General features: G+C 34.0%; 1 protein-coding gene across 3 annotated transcripts in view; it reads left to right on the top strand.

Annotated features, from left to right (window-relative positions):
• Nucleotides 1-21277, top strand: part of SPoCk (secretory pathway calcium atpase) — a 279585-nt gene that overhangs the window by 40984 nt on the left and 217324 nt on the right. Inside the window, exon 1 of one of the 3 annotated variants that reach the window (XM_069831984.1) lies at nucleotides 4925-5011. The exons of 1 other annotated variant lie outside the window; for it this stretch is intronic. Coding sequence is in view for 1 of the 2 variants with exons in the window: in XM_069831983.1 (XP_069688084.1) it covers nucleotides 16292-16318 (27 nt within the window). In the remaining variant the exon portion in view is untranslated. Of the gene's footprint in view, nucleotides 1-4924; nucleotides 5012-16162; nucleotides 16319-21277 lie in introns of those variants that run through there. One more of the 3 variants, XM_069831983.1, reaches the window with a different exon arrangement.

Raw genomic sequence — 21277 nt, forward strand, 5'->3', positions numbered from 1 at the left:
CTATGCTCAATTGAATCGTGTTAAAATACATAAAATATATATATGCAATAAATGCAATGCAAAAAAATTGGGTAATGAGCCAAGCAGATTATGTTGCGCTGTTGTAAAAGCTGTTCCTCCTGAGATTCAAGAGCTCCCACAACAAATTAAAAACTTTCTAATTCGAGTACATCCGTTATCAACACACTTTTTAGATAATATAATATAATATAATATAATATAATATAATATAATATAATATAATATAATATAATATAATATAAACATAATAATAAATCTATAGCCAAAATTTTTCTGTTAATTTTCGCTTTCCCAAAAATAATTGGTAATAACAATTAATAACATGTTAAAGGAATTGCCATTGCACCAAATAAGTGCTCTCTGGATCAAAATGATCGCATTTTAATATTTTAAATACAATTAAAATGAAGTAACATATTAAACGATTTACCCTTCTATCAAACACGAATGTTCCCTGGATCAAACGTCCTATTTTAATTATGTAATTACTTTATATTTATTTCTAACGGGTGCAGCGGAGCGCACGGGTACGGCTAGTTATGTTTATAAAGTCGTGAAAGTAAACATAATGTTAGTGAATAAACCCTGATAAATAAGGTGTAATAACACGAAATCTGTAAGGATTGGTGTGGTACGAATTAAAGGTGGAGGTTGGAGAAATCCACGAATACTGAAGTCATTCATATGAGTCGATTGTGCTACTTTCAAATTTCGACGTAGTCGAGAAATGGTCGGTAAATTTTGCCTGGAGGTCCCTCATTCAGAGACAAAGCTCTTTTATATGCCGTAAATTTACGAGACTGGACTCCAGCTGTACTTCCCTTCCAAGGAAGCTATACTACGGGTTTATATTGTCCGTAAGTCAGTCATTCACGGTCGGGTTCGAAACTGAGGATCTCAGCTTCAGTGATAAGCACTCACAGTGGTTAAAAAAATAAAATAGAATGTTTTATTTTCGCTGGCAGAGTTAAGACCATAAGGCCTTCTCTTCCACTCAACCAGCTTTAATCAATGCAATAGTTACATACGTATTTAAATTATGAAAATTTACAATACACTTAAAAGATTCTTCAGCAATATTTTTCAGTCAAGTTTTAACGATTAGCACATGTTTTTAATTTGAGATAAACCTATAAGATAAAGTAATAACTTAATTTATGAGCTAATGTAATTATAACAATAACCATCATTTTAACCAACTAGCTATCTCAACTTAATAATCAGGTATTTAACGACACTGTATCAACTTATAGGTTATTTAGCATCGATACAATTGGTGATAATGGGAGAGTTAACTCTGAGGTTATTTATTTTGTTTGTCTGTTTATTTCATTTTATTTATTTATTTATTTATTCATTGAGTCATCGATTGGTTTATTCATTCATTACTTCATTGGTTGAATAATTAATTGATTCTTTGATTAATTCAAACTTCAAACCGAAAAATGGTTACAAAATAATCCTTTTTACAACACGAATGAACGTTTTTGATAATGATGTAATATTTCAGTTGGATGTTGTTATGTTTTTAATTTTTTAAATATTGACACATTGTATTTATTTATTACCTTAAGTATAGTAAAACATTTAGGAATGGTTAATATAGTGAAGTGAGTTTATTATCATATTATATTATTATATTATTTTTATTTGATTATTATTATTATTATTATTATTATTATTATTATTATTATTATTATTATTATTATTATTATTATTATTGCATTCGTGTTGTGTTGAGTATAGTATGGTAGATATATAATATAAAATAGTACTGTACTGTTACTAGAAGAGCTGGAAAGTTAAGAAGTAGTTCATAGGCTAGTACTGGTGAAACTGTTATATTATATCCCAGATCACGTCATATAGATTGCTCATTCCTATGTTAAAATCGGTTGCACTTTGAAGAGAACAATCGCCAGGATCGCCACCCGTCCGCCGTAAACGAACACGAGATTGCAGTACAGTCGCTAATGCAATTCAAATGAGAGTTATGATGTGACTCCTTATGTAACAACTAGATGGCAGCATAGTAAACCTGACAAAATTGTTACTGTCAAAGCCTATAACGCAGAGCAATCTGGGTGCATATGATCTAGGGTTTATTTACTTTGTATTGGATATAGGAATGACGGATTTGAACTGGAATGCATCAAATCCGCCATATCGAGACAAGATTGATGAGAAATGGAAATAAATATCAATATTAGAATTGTATATTTGAAATTGATAATACTATATAACTTGGACTTATTGTTTAGTGTATGTATTAAATAGGTTATTTTACGACGCTTTATCAACATCTTAGGTTATTTAGAGTCTGAATGAAATGAAGGTTATAATGCCGGTGAATTGAGTCCGGGGTCCAGCACCGATAGTTACCCAAAATTTGCTCATATTGGGTTGAGGGAAAACCTCGAAAAAAACCTCAACCAGGTAACTGGCCCCGACTGGAATTGAACCCGGGCCACCTGGTTTCGCTTCCAGACGCGCTAACCGTTACTCCACAGGTGTGGACTGTATGTATTAACTTTGTTAATTATTAATAAATAATAAAAAATAATTTATTACCTTAACTAAGCCTTTTGTACTATTGAAACTTCAGGTAAATAAAGAATAATTATGAATATGAATTGAAATAATGTTAAGCATTTTATTTGCACTTTATAAACCATTGGCCTCGCGGGGTTTGAAACCGCGAACCTCGAATCGAGTGGCCTGTATGCTGACCACGAGGCCAGCGAGGATGGCTGTTACATGGTAAACCATTCTTCCTGTTACAAACAAGGGAGCGTTTGTGGCTGGAGAGAGGCCAGGGCTAACCTCGGACCATCCAGACGATGCTCTCTTGTTTCTCCCCTGTGTCGTACTTGCATAATTCATTCAATAATTTACCGAGGAGAAGCGCGCCATTTCACGAATGCTAACGCTAATGAATGTTAAGCTAATGGATTCTTAACAACAGTGCGCATGTGCAAGATTAAAATACCAGGAAGCACGCCTTACAAGTAATTGAAACACCTGATAAACATAAATGGAGACAGGAACAAAATGACAGTATTGCCAATATATGAAATAAATATTTCAATGCTAAAATGTTTTTCACAAATAAATAAATAAATAAATAGTCTAAATAAATAAATAAATAAATAAATAAATAAATAAATAAATAAATAAATAAATAAATAAGTAAATAAATAAATAACAAAATAAATAAACAAATAAAAAATAAATAAATAAACAAATAAATAAATAAAATAAATAAAAAAATAAAAAATAAATTAATTAATTAATAAAAAATAAATAAAAAATAAAAATAACAAAAAATAAAATAAATAAATAAAATAGAAAAATAAAAATATATAAATAAATAAATAAATAAAAATACATAAATAAATAAATAAATAATAAATGAAAAATAAATAAAAATAAATAAATAAATAAAAACATTAATAAACAAATAAAATAAAAAATAAAACAAATAATAAATAAATAAATAAACTAAAAAATAAATAAATAATTAAATAAAAAATAAATAAATAAAAAATAAAAAAATAAATGAATAAATAAATAAATAATAAATAAATAAGCAATAAATAAATAATAAATAAATAAAATAATAAATAATTAAATAAAAATAAATAAATAAATAATAAATAAATAAGCAATAAGTAAATAAGTAATAAATAAATAAATAAATAAAACAATAAATAATTAAGTAAAAATAAATAAATAAATAAATAAATAAATGTTGTAATGATTTGTGAACCTATTATCTTTATATGATAAGTTTATTTGACGGAAAATCTGTCCAATCAGACATTTTTACATTAGGATAGGCTTACATCATTGTTTACAAAATAAGGCTTTAGTGATTAATAGTTTTATATATGTTTAATTTGTTACCAAAGGAAATATAATAAATCTGCGTAATTAAACAATTTTCAGTATCATCAAACCTTTACCATTATGGCGGATGATCACTCGGCGTCACGCAAACACAAGTAGTATCCTATTTTTCGATACCGAGATGATAATGAAAGGGAAATTTGGACTGTTTGTGAAATTATGAGGGAAAAACGGGAGAAGCAAGAGAGAAGCCTTCACAACCTTGGCTTTGTTCACCACAAATGCAACTCTGTCATCGCCGAGATTTGAACTCATTTCCTCTATCGTCAGTGCTCTGCCAACTGAACTACTAAAGCAGCTATTTTAGGCAAATTATCTAAATTGCACATGTTAAATTATTTTCCAATGTGAATTACTTTTTCTTTTAAATTTTCGTACTTCCAGTCACAAAAAACTGACAGTCACACCAATATTTCGTAAGATATAAAGTTATTTATATTTCACATTCACAAAGTTATGCTCGTTTTATTGCGCCATATAATTTTAAACTAAAAAGAGCCGTAAAATAATTCGATAACGTGTGATGCCAGTAAACCCAGCCACTTCAAGTCAGGGCTTGCATTTCTCATATAACTGTGGTTACAAATGGTTCTGTTACACATATTGTTTCTTTGTGTATACATCTCAAAGCAAATCTTTAAAACTTCCTCCGTATTATTATGACATCGTTTATAATCACTTATCTCCTGATAAGCACTACAATTAGCAATCAGTCTCTCGTACTTGAGTCAAGAGATTAAAATAGTATTTGCTGCAGATATTTTCCTGATTTGGAAAGCACATGAGAATACTCCAATACTCGTTAGTGCAGATTGTTATTAATGTAAGTGAAGGTGTTAACGCCATGGAGGTTATATCGCCATCTAAAATTTTGTAATTAGTTACGTGAAAATCTGCGTTGGCAGCCCTAGTCAGAGAGTGATCTGTGCAAAAAAGTGTGGTGTTTAGAGGAACCTTTCTTAAACATCTAGAAACAACAATGAAACGGATTTCTTGCTTAGTGTGAGTTTAATAACCTTTAAGTGAAGAAGTTTGCACTTAAATTGGTTTTTAGTGACGTGAATTTTGTATTCTGCATAAAGTAAGTACAGACAATTGAATTTGAAATATAGTGAATGATGAAATGTTTTGTGCACTGCCTGTTGGATCACATCCTATGGCTGCCTATACTGCCTGCCCAATCAACGGTTATGCGCGAACAGCCGCTAGGTGGCAGGTAATGACATTGCATACACTGATAATGTTAATAGCGGTGGACACTGCCTGCCATCTAACGGTAAAATAACTTTGAATGAGCAGGCAGTTTACGCCAATCACTCCGTATTATTATTTTTTCGCGGCATTCAAATCATTCTAACCTATCTGATAATATCCCCCCTTTCTTAACTGCAAATGAGCACAAACGCTACTTAGGTATAAATTTTTCTGACATTTTGCATATCTGATTCCCTAACCGTTTCTATACTAGAAGCCAGGTTATGAACCGACTAAACCGGAAGCAACGTTCTGTTGGTCTCTTTCCGAGCTCTGTTGCCACATAGTGGGGCGAGATTCAAAGCGTGTTCAGCGTTTGTCACCGATATGTTTAAAATAACTACTGTATATAGTTCTCGATAACACTATCCACAATATTAGTAATTAAAATTACTGTTTTTAAGAAAGCACGAGCTAATGACGCTGGTACGAAATGCGTCTCGTAATGCACGTGGTACTGCAAATGAACTGGCTACACTGTCTCTGTGATTCCGTTGCCAGATTTTCGTTAGCAGACGACATTTTCACGCGAGGTCCAATGAAAAGCTCCGTTCTTGTTCTCCCCTCCACCCCCCCCCCCACACTCATCGTGTCATCACTGCACAGGCTACCCCTCTAACCCGCACTTTCCTCTCGCCAATCCAACTACTTCCTGTTTCGTCGGTTCATAACCTGGCTTTTAGTATAATGTGTATCATTTTACCTTTTAGGCGTGTTTCCAAATTATATGTAATACGCTTTGTCAAATCTGGCAACCTTTTCATAAGGGAAGCTAAATTTATTTATTATATTTATGCGATCCAGCAGGCGGTGGTTTTGAGATATGCAGGTCGTATAACCAAATACCTTACTATAATAATACCAGACAGCTGTATACTAGCAGCATTGACGTGAGTGCGAAATATCGCGGACTTGACATCTAACGGAGCGGGATGGAATTACGTCCACATATACAAATATTAACATATCTGGATTCGGACTGTTGTTTAAAACGTGAGTTACTAATGTGGAATAATATATGAAACACTTAAGAAACGTTGAATAACATTTAATGTAAAATTATTATCTTATATCAAAGCTGCATATTATGAGAAATATTGTATACTTCATATTACTTTCCGTAATTAATTGTTACATATTTTTTCTTTGCTTTAGTGAGACAAAATCAATTCTGACATTAAGAATGAATTTACAATAATGCTTTATATACGCATTGCTGACAACTGCAAAGATAAAATTGATAGTAATCTGATGCTTGTAATAATTAGTAAAGGCATGTGAACAACAATAAAACTTAATTTGATAAAAACCTTAAAATTTCCATTACATTTTAACTTCTATACTTTTATTAGGTCTAAATAAAAAAAACTAATTTGTATTTTTCTATCAACACAAAGACGAAGGAATTAGACCTACTAAAGAATGTTGTTGACTCACGTTTTATGAACTCTCGGAAATCGAAAGTACGATTTGGAGCAATTTGTAATGCTGTAATTGTAGCAATTATAAACAGCACACATACACCCTGACATTTTAACACAGCACTAATTAATAAAACTATTAACTAGCCCAGCAACAATATACATTGCAGTTGATTACAGCTTGTTTCACGAGTATCACCACATCGGCGCCTAGGTAGCAGCACCAGCGTCGTTCGCACGTAAAATTGCTAGCTGTCCAGTATTATTATAGTAAGGTATTTGGTATAATTGCAATGTTTAGATCGATTTATTGTTGTGGATAGTTTTTTTAATGAATGAATTTAAATCAGCTGCACGGTTGAGGTTAATTGATTGTCATCTTATCTTTGCTCTGTATCTATGTACCAACACAATCCACTCGAATATTGATACATTAGTGGAAAACAAGAGGTGTCTGGGATGAGTAATCACTAAATAGATGAATGTTCAATAGTTTGTGTGTGGACTTATCAATCTTATCCTAATTTATGTTTAGGCTGATGATTGTTTTTACAATACGAGTTTATGTAGTATCCGCCACTGAAGAAAATTTGAAATTGAGAGAGATATATGGACGCCAATCGTATCTGAAAGACTTTGAGTGAAGTTGGCGTCATACTTTGCCATTCATCTGACAGCAAACGTTCTGATGGAGGCAGATAAAAAAGTTAAATTTTGGCCACTCGACTGCAATTACGAGGGCCGTAAAAAAATAAGTTCGTCAGGGGCCGCTAACAGAAAAAAAAACACACACACACAATTTTATTGGACAAATTTATTGGAACGGACACAGCAATTGTTGAGCTATTTTTCAACATATTTTTCATCGGAATAGAGACATTTCTCATATCATGGGATCGACAGAGAGAGGTGCAGACGCAGTCAAACGCTGGTTCCGATCTGAGGCGGCTGACTTCTACGACACAAAAGTTGATCCTATGGTATGACAAATGTCTCAATTCCAGTGGGGAATATGTTGACAAATAGTGCAACAATTGATGTATCTGTTTCAATAAATATTTCTATGTAATTGTGTTTTTTTCTATAAACGGCCCCAGGGAAAATCACTTTCCGGACGGCCTCGTAATTGCGGTCGAGTGGCCAAAATTTGTATAAGCACTTCTTTTGACATTATTAACTTGGTGAAATAAAAATATTTAACTTTTTTATCTGCCCCCATCAGAACGTTTGCTTGCCTGGTTTAGGCAGAAAACGTTCTCGGAAGTGTCACTAAATCTATCGACCTCACTAGAACTATTGAATTCGGGCTAGCAAGCAAATAATGTCGCTGTATTTTAGGCCCAGAGTAGTGCACCTTTATAATTTATGTTATAAAACTCTGTTCCATCCATAATTAATCGGTTACGGCGTATGCAAACGCAAAGAATCACGAATTAAACATTGGAATGGATATTTATCCTTCGTCTACGTCATATTCTGAATAGATGGAGATTCTGTGTTGTGCTGAGTCCAATAAATTGAAGCCTCAAAGTCTATTAACCCTAAGAAACTGGAATCAAAATACTGTATGTGTTCATCAACTATAGGTAGAAATAGCCTAAAATTTACGCTTACAAGCAAACATTCTCATGGGAGCAGATAAAAAAGTTTTTTTTCTTCCACCATGTTAATAATGTCAAAAAAAGTGCTTGTACAAATTTTGGCCACTCGAATGCAATTGCGAGGGCTGTAAAAATGTTTACCTGGGGTCGTTTACAGAAAGGAAACACAATTTCATGGAAAGATTTAGTGAAACAAATACAGTAATTGTTGAGCTACTTTTCACATATTCCCCACCGAAATTGTGACATTAACTTTTGTATCCCTGTGTCGTGGAAGTCTGCTGCCTGGAATCTGCACCTCTCTGTCGATTTCATGGTACGACAAATGTCTCAATTCCAGTGGAGAATATGTTAAAAATAACTCAACAAATTGTTGTATCTGTTCAAATAAATTTTTCCAATGAAATTGTGTTTTCTTTCTGTAAACGGCCCGAGGGAAACATTTTTTACGGCCCTCCTAATTGCGCTCGAGTGGCCAAAATTTGTACAAGCACACGTTTTGACGTCCCGCACCGTGGCGTCGTGGTCTAAGGCATCTTGCCTAGGACTCGCGTTACGGAATGCGCGCTGGTTCGAGTCCTCATGGGGGAAGAAATTTTCTCATGAAATTTCGGCCAGTGTATGGGACCGGTGCCCACCCAGCATCGTGATGCACTTGGGGAGCTACGATAGGTAGCGAAATCCGGTTGCGAATACCAGCTATAACGGCTGGGGGAATCATCGTGCTAACCACACGATACCTCCATTCTGATTGGATGATCGTCCACCTCTGCTTCGGCATGTGGGTGTGAGGCCAGCAGCCGGCTGGTCCGTCTAGGCCCTTCATGGGCTGTAGCGCCATGGATTATTACATGTTTTGACATTATTAACATGGTGGAAGAAAAAAAATAACTTTTTTTATCTGCCCACATGAGATTGTTTGCTTGTTAGTTTTTAAGTCCCGATAGGGATATGATAATCTCTGGATAAAAGCTGAAGTCATGTTGAACATTTACCGCAGATTTCATATCTACCTCATTTGGTGATTTCGTAATGATGTATGCAATTTTCCAGTCTGGAAGAAACAAACTGTGTCAGTGAATAATGCAATGTAGGTCGCAATGATAAGGGAAGTTACCGCGATGATAAATAAAGAGGGTCAATGAGCGGTAATCGAACCGAGGAGGCTTATCCTTTTACCTCGAGGCCACTGTGCTGCCAGTTCAACTGTTAAGCATTACATGGCTGACCTGTTATCAAGTGTGTGGGCCTGAAAACTGGTGGAACACTTGGGTTCCTCTATGTACAACACTCAGTGGCTATACTGATCTGTATTACACAGATCAATTCGTGTCTTGATAAACAATTTCCTTTTGCATATACACTTTGAGCCAAAAAAGGCACAAAATTAGAAATACTGTATTTTCGGAAATACATAACATTAATTTATAATGACTATTTCGTTTATATGACGTCATTCCATTTTCGATCAATGAAGTGTAATGAAATTATGAATTCCAACCAATCACAGTCACACTTTGCGATAATTTTTGCAGCTAGATTTATCGCTATCAATTTATCGCATGGTCGTTCTTTTGTTTAATCGTTGTCGCCAACTGTTTCCCCGTAAATTGATGCAACTACACGGTTAAACTTTTCTTTCAACTTTAAAGCATGAATGCAAGATTAATATTTAATATTAATTAATATATTTACGCAGTGAAGACGACGTTCAAAACGGCGCACCATGTAGACACAAAATCTTCATGCATCTTAATTTAACGTACGTTTTAAACTTGATTCTTTCAATATTCTTCCCAGATTGCACGCATACGCGATTGGAATATTGAACTGTGTAGATGCAGCTTTAGTTCCGTTACACACTACAGCGAGAATGCGTTTGTCGAGCTATAAAAAATGCTTTCCTGTAGCACGTAGTAACGGTCGAAATAAGGCACAGCTGACACTGGTCCTGCTCACACAGGTAATCTAACCTTTATTGTAGCCTATAAAGTATATCTTCATCGTCTAATTCCATTTCCATTGTAGGCTATCTGAAAAAAATTATATTCATTCAGATTAGATAACTGCGTTTTCAACGATTCTTCATTTAATTAATGAATTAATCAGGTTACTGTAATTATATTATAAAATTTTAAATTAAATCATGATTTCAGCAGATAATGAAAATGTATTTATGTCATAATAATAAAAGTGCAGTACATGTAATTAACATTGTTAAACCTGTATTTCGCTTTTCGCAATTGGCATTACTGAATAATAACATCGAATTTCTTTATTGCAGTAATCGATATTCATATATTTCAACTTCACGATGTCTGAATAGGTTAAGTATTTGTAAATATACAATTATTAACATTTTGTAATCGAATTTTAGGGATATATTATTTACATTTTTATTTTATTCACGAAATAGTCCTAATAAAATATGTCACTCGAGGTCTGAGATTTCCCAGATAAATCCACTCGCTTCGCTCGTGGATTTATCGGCACATCTCAGACCTCTCGTGACATTACTACCGACTATTACACTTTTACAACGTCACACTACTTTTGACCAATAAAACGGTACGAAAGGACGTATTTCAACCAATCATGGCTGTTTATCGCACAATTTTATCGCGTCCCTAGCATTCGTTTAATTTTATCGCGTCCATAGCATTTGTTTATTTTTATCATTACCCTAGCATTTGTTTCTTTGTTTGCCAATATTTCAAACTGCACTGGTCTGGACGTCAAAAAACAGAAAATTACAAACCACTCCAGTCGATGCACAGCACTTTCAAATGTGACTCGCATTGGCATTCAAGAACAAGAATTAATAAAGATCACTGGTCATAGCTATGCATCTTCCCTGAAACCCTATTTACAAATAAATGAAGAGCACTATTCGGAAATCCTGAATAAGTTGAGGAATATACCATGTACTGTACATCAACGAGTTCACTTCTCTTACGCACACGTCCAATATAACATCAACTGAACCACCAACCACTAAAACATTCAAATTTGAAAATTGTACCTACTTTCAATAATTGTTTCTTTTAAAATTATTCATGTTTATTTTTTATTTCATCATCGTTAATTAAAATGTTTCTTGTTTATTTCATCATCCCTAATTAAAACTTTTCTAACACTCGTTTATATTATTTAGGTTATGTTATAGCTTCTGCTATATGATATTATGAATAGTCACGTATCAGAGATTGTCTAATACTAAGATTTATTGAAAAGCATCTGTCAAGTGACGTTGATTACTGGGATCGGGATAATTGAAGTGGAATGCAAATGTTTTAATAAAAATGAAACTGAACCAACAAAGCCTTCTTGACCAATAACCGTCCACAGAGTTCAATGAAGATTCAATAGTTGGCACAACTGATAAGAAAACAGCTATTCATAACACACTACTGCCATCTACTACGTAATATTTATAATGTTGAGATGGTACAAGTTTGAAGACAGTTTTGTATTTTCGTAAGTCAATTAATATTTTATTGTATTGGAGTACTTCGTTACTTCTAATCTTTATATACTTTCTTCTAATCGTGTAATAGTCAATTAAATCCCACTCGAGTTTTGATTTTCTCTAGGTATAACCAAAACCTCTAGTGAGATTACTGTTGAATACACTGTTGGAAAGAGTAGACTTTAAAGATGAGCAGGACTTTTTGTTATATTTTTTAGGCCTAATTTAAATCTTATGGAGGTCAATACACAATGTTGCGAAAAATGTGGTTTTTGAAGACAATTTATTACTTCAAAATGCAGAAACTGAATGTTGGCAAAATTAATAATAATTAATGATCTTTCAAATTATCAAAATTAAAAATGATGCTCTATGTGACCGCCATTTGCGCTCACAACCATTTGTAGGCGTCTTCTCCATTGTCCAATAGCACTGGATATCTGTCTTTGATCAAGCCGGTCCCAACATTCAAGAAGGCGTTGTCTTAAATGTTCAATATTACGAATTCTTGTTTTGTAGTAAACTGCTTTTTGTAGTTTATTCCATACAAAATAGTCCATAGGATTAAGATCTCGTTTGAAACTCCAGCGGAAACCATCAGAGAATGTCAGAAATGCGATCTTTCATGCAATAATCTCTCAGGAGGGATATCATGTCCGTATCTTGCTAATCAATCGTTGTACACTTGAAACAGACCATTCTCGCTGAGCGTGGTTCCTTACAATTTGCCGAGGAGATTATCATATTGGTGCAAATGTTTAATGAAAATCTTGTCTTCTTTCGTTAAGCGACCCATTATTCACAATATGAGAACTCAAAACGGAAGAAAACAAATGATGATAGCACAACAAACGGCTTGGCCTGCTGAACTCGTAAGACCATAATGCTTAGTTCGGCATAAATCAGGGCTGGGCACATCACGTGATTCTGAGAAATGAGCGCTGTGTGCTTTAAAGAGCTGAGCTTGCGAGCGCTGTGACGTATGCATACTGTACGTCATTCAGTGTCGGTGCAGTGGTGACTCTGCAGTATGATGTTGAACTTTGAAGACGGAGCTTCCGCTCATACACTAAAGCGGCCCGCTACTCCCAATGCTTTTAACGTATCATGGGAGGAGGAGTTCTTTTTGGTAGAGAGCAGTGGATTAGCAAAGTGTTTAATTTGTCATAAAACACTCCAACTGATTAAGAAGTTCAATATCCAACGACATTATTCTTTGCAACATGCTACTGAATATGACAAATATGTTGGTAATGAACGCCATAAATTAATACAACTAAAAGAAATTGTTTCTCAGGTACATTATATTAGAGTATCTATTTGATATTTATATTGCATTGCAATTTATTATACATTCAGTAATATAAAATTTTAAATTACACAAGTATTGTGATATATCATAGTATAGCATATTAAAGTTCATGATATGTCATATATATTACATCATATTATATTATATCATATATACGTCACGTCACGTCACGTCACGCCACGCCACGCCACGCCACGCCACGTCATGTCATATTATATCATATATTATATTATATTATATTATATCATGTCATATATATTATATTATGCTATTATATTATATTATATTATATTAGGGAAACACGGAAATTTTACTTGAAGCAAGTAAAGCGATCGGTTTGGAAGTAAATCCCGAAAAGACAAAGTATATGATTATGTCTCGTGACCAGAATATTGTACGAAATGGGAATATAAAAATTGGAGATTTATCCTTCGAAGAGGTGGAAAAATTCAAATATCTTGGAGCAACAGTAACAAATATAAATGACACTCGGGAGAAAATTAAACGCAGAATAAATATGGGAAATGCATGTTATTATTCGGTTGAGAAGCTTTTATCATCCAGTCTGCTGTCCAAAAATCTGAAAGTTAGAATTTATAAAACAGTTATATTACCGGTTGTTCTGTATGGTTGTGAAACTTGGACTCTCACTCTGAGAGAGGAACATAGGTTAAGGATGTTTGAGAATAAGGTTCTTAGGAAAATATTTGGGGCTAAACGGGATGAAGTTACAGGAGAATGGAGAAAGTTACACAACACAGAACTGCACGCATTGTATTCTTCACCTGACATAATTAGGAACTTAAAATCCAGACGTTTGAGATGGGTAGGACATGTAGCACGTATGGGCGAATCCAGAAATGCATATAGAGTGTTAGTTGGGAGACCGGAGGGAAAAAGACCTTTAGGGAGGCCGAGACGTAGATGGGAGGATAATATTAAAATGGATTTGAGGGAGGTGAGGTATGATGATAGAGACTGGATTAATCTTGCACAGGATAGGGACCGGTGGCGGGCTTATGTGAGGGCGGTAATGAACCTTCGGGTTCCTTAAAAGCCATTTGTAAGTAAGTATATCATATCATATCATATCATATCATATCATATCATATCATATCATATCATATCATATCATATCATATCATATCATATATTATATTATATTATATTATATTATATTATATTATATTATATTATATTATATTATATATTAGCAGGATGATAATAATGCACTTAGTGAATCGGCCATGAGAATTAGCTACAAAATTTGCCACGAAATTGCAAGGGAATTGAAAACATTCAACGAAGGTGAATTCATCAAGCGATGTTTAATTATATTGGCAGATGAACTCTGTCCACAGCAAGTAGGGGAAGTGGAAGCCATAAGCCTGTCTCGTAGAACCGTGGTGAGGAGATTGCAGTATGTGTGTATGGGTTATGTAAATAAGCCTAATGATTTGTGTGTGCATAGAGCGAAGTTTATTCCATTACATTAATAAGAGTGTTATAAAGTCTGTACTGTACAATGGCTTGATGTAATATCCTTATAAACTATTATGTACTGACAGACTGAATGACTAGAACAACCGTGGCTCTTGTTACATTAATGCAGGGAAGGTAGCTGTAATGCGAGTCCGCCACTGCGTGAGCGTTCTGCTCTGGCTTGGAATTGAAGTGCCTTGCGGAGCGAGAGCAGCTCTGGTAAGTTAAATGGAGCCGCTCTCATGCCCGGCCCTGGCATAAGCGATCGATTTTGCACTGCCTTACAAAAAATAAAAAATGATGTTTAATAAATGGTAAAAAATTAAATATTACAGTACTTTCCCGGTCTACAAAGACTGTGAAATTTGGCTGTGAAATAAACTGGAATATAATCATTTAAATTTTGTGCCTTTTTTGGCCCACTATATATACAGGGACATCATTTTATTTTTACTTGCATTTTTATTGTACCTGCATTTCTGAATGTACTTCACTCTCACCCCTTCACTAATGTCCTTGCTCCCGTCAGACACACAAACTTACGGCCGCTGTTGCATTCGAAGTCTTCAAGCAGTGAAGTAAACACTGCAGTGTATAGTGTGTTTCATAAATATGATTGCGTTTTCTATAGAAGAAAGAACCTATATTAATAATATCGTACTCAAAAATTATATTCAAGAAACGATAAATTCAATTTCAGAGAATATGCTTCAAAATGTTTTTAATAGTATGCGTAAAGAATTGAAGCCTGCATTGTAATGAACGGCAACCACTTGTTTAAAAATTCGGATTAGCTTTTTTTTGAATTGAGTTGGCTAGAAGCAAAGGAATGCTAGTGACATTTGTAATATCATGAGTTAAGTGCATCCAGTGTAAGCAAAAGTATCTAAAATTTTAGTGGCAAAGGGATATTTTAATCGCATCACACATTAAAATTTAAATAAAAATTTCACCGATTTTACGAAAGCTTAAATATTTAAACCACATTTTCTCAAAAGTAATTTAAGTGCACTTACAGCCCTTTACTTATGACCCCCTCAATTTAAATGCACTCTCTATATTGTATGCTAACATCAATAATTAATATGCTAAATAAAGTAGACATTACATAACGAACAGAGCCGCCTGAAAAGTTGAGTTTTTGAAGAAAAAAAATGTTACTACTCTACTGTATTTTGATAAATTCCGTAAAAGTGATGATCAAACTGAAAATCGTAATATCGTATTTCCCTACAACATAAATGGTTACACTACTTTTCTCTCCTCCTATACCTAGTAAAATGATTTGTTTACATATTGCACTAGCAACTCCAAACTCCTGTAATGGAAGGGGGCAACAGTGTTTCCGAGTATAGCCAGGTTAATGTTAAAAATGTTGGTAAAAATAAAGTGATGTCCCTGTATTTAGTCTACAGTTGTTTGTATATGATAGGAAAGACACTTTAGTCTAGCTCACATAACAGTAAAATACATGGAAATATTCAAATATATTAACATAAATTTATTTAAACAGAGTAATGGAACATGGAACCTATCAAGGATGAAGAATGAAACTGAAGTCGATATGAATCTTAGAGGAAGAGATAACGTCTTATCTTTATTCATGTCGTGTCTTAAAAATCACTACTGGGGATGGACAACACGACACTGTGGGCTTGCTGCAGCCACGGTCGGGATGCGTGGTGCTCTAACCATCCGGTCCGTTTGGGTCTAACGAATAGAAATTAGAACATACTTTGATATTTCGCTGGAGTTCTCAGAAAACTGCTTAAAGTGGAAGGATTTTGTGAGTGGTACCAACGTGTTCCAAGGTCTCTCAGACATGTATCAGAAGATAGTGGATCTCGATGTAAGTGTTCAGAAGATTTTGTATTATGACATCTATTCTAAAAATAGAGAGTACTAAATGTTTATATGGTGACAAGCGATGTCATATAATAGCGCCGGCTATGAAGTGCGCGATAAAGTGATTTGTAGAAAATTTTCAAGAGTAAATATTTCTTCTGCGAAATTTGAAAATATATCTTCCGAAGAATTACATTAGACTTGTCTATTTTTCTTATTTTCATAGTATACTTTCTTATGGACTGCTTTTATGGGGTAATAGTTCCCATACTAATAAGTAGTAGTAGTAGTAGTAGTAGTAATATTTATTTATTTATTTAACCTGGTAGAGATAAGGCCGTCAGGCCTTCTCTGCTCCTCTACCAGGGGATTACAACTATAATATGAACAATAAAATTACAATTAACATTAAATTTACAATTACAATTACAATAAAAATTAAAGTACCACAAGATTACCTGATTAATGAAAGCTAGACATTTTATCATAGAAGTTAAGAACAAAGAATATTTTTGTATTTACTGAATTACAAATTAAACCTACAATAACAAAAATCTATAGTGATAAAATTACCATATATTGAGATATTTTGTGATAGATTAAGAGAACTATTTACAAGAAACCATGTCTGAACGAGTCTCAATTACTGACCAAGTGCCTAATAAGTTTGCGTTTGAATTCAATTTTATTTCGACAGTCCCTGATGCTAGGAGGTAACGAATTCCAGAGTCTAGGCAGGGCTATTGTGAAAGAGGATGAGTATGAGGAGGTGCGATGGGATGGTATTGTTAGTATTGTTTCATGGCGAGAGCGTGTGTTCAGATTGTGGTGGGAAGAAAGGTAAGTGAAGCGAGACGACAGGTACGAAGGAATAGAAGAGTTCAAGATTTCGAAGAGAAGGAGAAGTGAATGTAAATTTCTTTTCTTATCTAGTTTAAGCCAACCTATTGCTTCCAGGGATGGGGTAATGTGATCATATTTACGAACATTGCTTACAAAACGTACACACAAGTTATGAGCACGTTGAAGTTTCATTTTGTCGTCCCTGGAAAGGTCAGTCAGTAAAATGTCAGCATAGTCAAAATAGGGAAATACAAGCGTCTGCACAAGGGACTTTTTAAGCAAGAGGGAAGATGAACATTTATAAGGTGTTTATGTTACAAAAAAAGCTATTAGAATTATAACTAATTCATCAATGAAGGCGCACTGCAGACCGTTATTTGTAAATGAAAAAATTATGACTGTAACATCACTGTATATTTATCAAGCCTTAAATTTCGTCAAAGAAAATTCACATATGTTGACACATAGGAATGATGTTCGTATATACAACACCAGAAACCGTGAGCTTTTTGACTTACCTAAGTGTAGGCTGACTAAAACAATGAATAATTATTTTATTATGTCTTTAAAAATAGCAAATAAATTTCCGAGATATCTTTTTAATCTGGAAAGGAAGTCATTTAACAGACTTGGCTCTGGTTGGTTAATCAACAAACCATTTTATGAAATTAAGGAGTTTTTTAATGTCAACGTTGTAGAGATTTTGAATTAATTTTATCGTATTGTTGTTTACATTTTATTACTTGACAACTGACCTTTCGAACAAGCTGCAGCGTGTGCACAATATGTGTGTCAGATTCATCAGCAATGCTCACAAATTTGACCACATTACACCCTCCTTCAAATCTTTATCCTGGCTGCAACTTAGTAACCGTAGAACACTTCATTCGCTGTCTCTTCTGTTTCGAGTTCTCCACACTTCTACTCCAAATTATCTTCGTTCCCGGTTTAACTACTTATCCTCCAATCACAATCTAAACACCAGGTCACAGGAAAGCCAAAGCCTAGCAATTCCTGCCACAGAACATCCCACTATTCATCCTCTTTTACTGTCTCAGTTCCCCGTGAATGGAATTCTCTACCTCAGAAGATTAGGGGCTGCCAGACAATAACCACTTTCAAGAAAAGGCTAAACGATTTCTTACGGGCGCAGTCAAATTGAAATTAAACTTGTGATCGAGCTTAATAATTTAATTTAATTTAATTTATATATGACTATCATTACTATTATTATTATTATTATTATTATTATTATTATTATTATTATTATTATTATTACATAATTATTTTATTGGTGTTGTGAAGACGAAAAGAATTGTCATTGTATTATATTAATTATGTATTATATTGTCTTGTATTTGTAGTATTGTATTGCTTTGAATTGTATTGTATTGTATTAATTTTGTTATATTCATAGCACTGTAATAATTTTTATCATACTGGTTGAGTGGAAGAGAAGGCCGAATGGCCTTAACTCTGCCAGTTAAAATAAACCATTATTATTATTATTATTATTATTATTATTATTATTATTATTATTATTATTATTATTATTATTATTACTTCGTCAATTGCACTATGTTGTGTGCTCTGACTGTATAACACTGAATATACTGAATATACACTGAATATACGTCATTTCACAATGTTCAGAAAAAGCCCACTTTTCATACAGTACGTAAAATTGTTTATAATAAATTATTATCTTAAATAAAACAATTTTGTTTATAATTAGAATTATTTAAGGTGGGTGCTCCTGTTATGGCCATGTTCCTGATATGGCCACCCCCTATTGTGAGTTAGTTAACCAAAAAATCCGCTAAATTGCAGCAGCATCCAGTGAAAGGGCATCCTGGTATGTCACTTGATCATTTTCCATCCAGACAGGTTGAGCAATATGGCGTCAGTTGCCTGTTTTGCGGTTTTCATGTGATCTCTTCTTAGTTTTCTCTCGTAAGTCTCCTTTGTTTTATGCATGTTTTTCAAATACTTGTTTCATGAAAACCATCGTACTCCATTCAGTTTTTAATGTTCTGTTGATTGGTGTTGTCGTTGATGGCGTATCTTTTACGAGTTGTTCATAATCAAACGATTTTCGTGAAAGCTTACCTGCTCCTGATATGGCCATATCAAATGCACCATGGCCATATCAATTTCATTTCACTTTTATTTTTTCACCTGACAAATCTACATGCCTTATAGCTGGGATTACGCAAAAGTTTTGTATTTTAAGAAAAACAATTTAATTTTTTTACGGAAAAACCTATTTTGACTACACAGTTTTGAATTATAAAAAAGATTATTAAGTATCATTTTTATTCATTTTACACCAAAATTATTTAATTTTAACACAACTGCGCTATCAAACTGAAAACAATCACGATTTGTAGAGTCCACACCTGTGGAGTAACGGTCAGCGCCTCTGGCCGCGAAACCGGGTGGCCCGGGTTCGAATCCCGGTCGGGGCAAGTTATCTGGTTGAGGTTTTTTCCCCAATACGAGCAAATGCTGGGTAACTTTCGGTGCTGGACCCCGGACTCATTTCACCGGCATTATCACCTTCATATCATTCAGACGCTAAATAACCTAGATGTTGATACAGCGTCGTAAAATAACCCAAGAAAATAAAAACGATTTGTAGAACATGGAACAAGGGTGGCCATATCATGTGCACATGTTCCTGATATGGCTACTAGGTAGACTTTTGGAATTTGGGAATTTTTGGACAATTAAAGGTATTTTTATGGGGAAAGGAAATTGTTTTAAGAAAGTCCATTAGACTGAGAACGAGTAAGAAAAAAGTGGTTTACATTTTTTTTTTCAAAATGGCGGCTAGAAAAATTCTCAAACCTTAGCATGGCCATATCAGGGACACCTACCTTATTAGAATGAAGTTAAGGTCATCAGGCCTTCTCTTCCACTTCACCATAAATCAACCTGAGGTACAAAGTAATTCGTACAATATAATAGGCCTACAGTATTACGTGAGATTAGCTAATGATGCATGCCACAGATATTAGTGATAATCAGGCTTCGGTTCTGGGTCCTGCAATTTGGAATGCAAGGAGTATAAATGACGTCATGACAGATGGGGTGGGATGGTACTGCGAGAGTATAGTTGGTTTCGTAACGAAGTACAGTGGACTCTCCTAAGTTCGACAAAAGAGAATTGAAAGTTCAGTCCAATAAGGGTAGTGGATATGGCAGGTGAAATGAATACAAATTCTTATTGGTTATCCATCAACGAATACAGTACTGTACTTGCATTTCCTGCCTGTCCCGAGACTTGTGTATGCGCTTCTAGTACCACAGTGGGTTTCGACAGTTCCGTCTCACAAACGGCACAGTTCTCAAATAGAAAAAGAAGAGTTCATTAATTTAAAATCAGTGATTGAATATGGATGTGCTAATCAATAAAATATTCTGTTTTCTTTTCACAAAAGTATCACTACAAGACACAGAACCAATTTCCACTCAAATGGCAAACCCATTTCTTAGTGCCCGTATAGGGGCGTGTCTAATTCTCTTACGAAAGGGCTATTCCATCTCAAATCGACCGAAATATAGAGAAAATTGACCTTGCAATTTTTAAATACAATGAAACTTTTTCTGTCCATAGACAACTGTGATATAATGCTTTGCGCAAAGTTTGAGGCATCAGAACTTAATAGTGTTTAAATTAAAAATATTTAAATTTATCGTATTTTCATAAAATTAGCAACTTTAAACTGTTGTGACTCCGAAACCCTTTCACCCAATGATCAAAATCATGGTTCATTTTGATGCTGAGAAGTTAAAGTTTATATTGACATGTAAACAGTTTTTCTTACTTTTTATGGAAATGGAGAAATTTAGATTTTTCTTCATTAAGACGCCTTTGGCCACGAAAAAATATTTTAAAAATATGTAGTTAGATTCCGCATTGAAAGTACAAATAAACACGTATTTTTTACTGGTGCACCGTTGATAAGAAAGTATTGAAAATATCAAATAAAGAAAATAAATAGTACGCGCGTGAAGTAACCAGCTGACTGTGAGGCGGGAGCTAGCCGAGACAAGCAAGGCCAGGAGACAAACACGTGATGTTTCGTCTAGTAGCGCATAGCTGGGCTAGCTTTAT

The sequence above is a fragment of the Periplaneta americana genome, chromosome 7 (genome assembly GCF_040183065.1).
Source record: "Periplaneta americana isolate PAMFEO1 chromosome 7, P.americana_PAMFEO1_priV1, whole genome shotgun sequence".
NCBI classification, from domain to species: Eukaryota; Metazoa; Arthropoda; class Insecta; order Blattodea; family Blattidae; genus Periplaneta; species Periplaneta americana.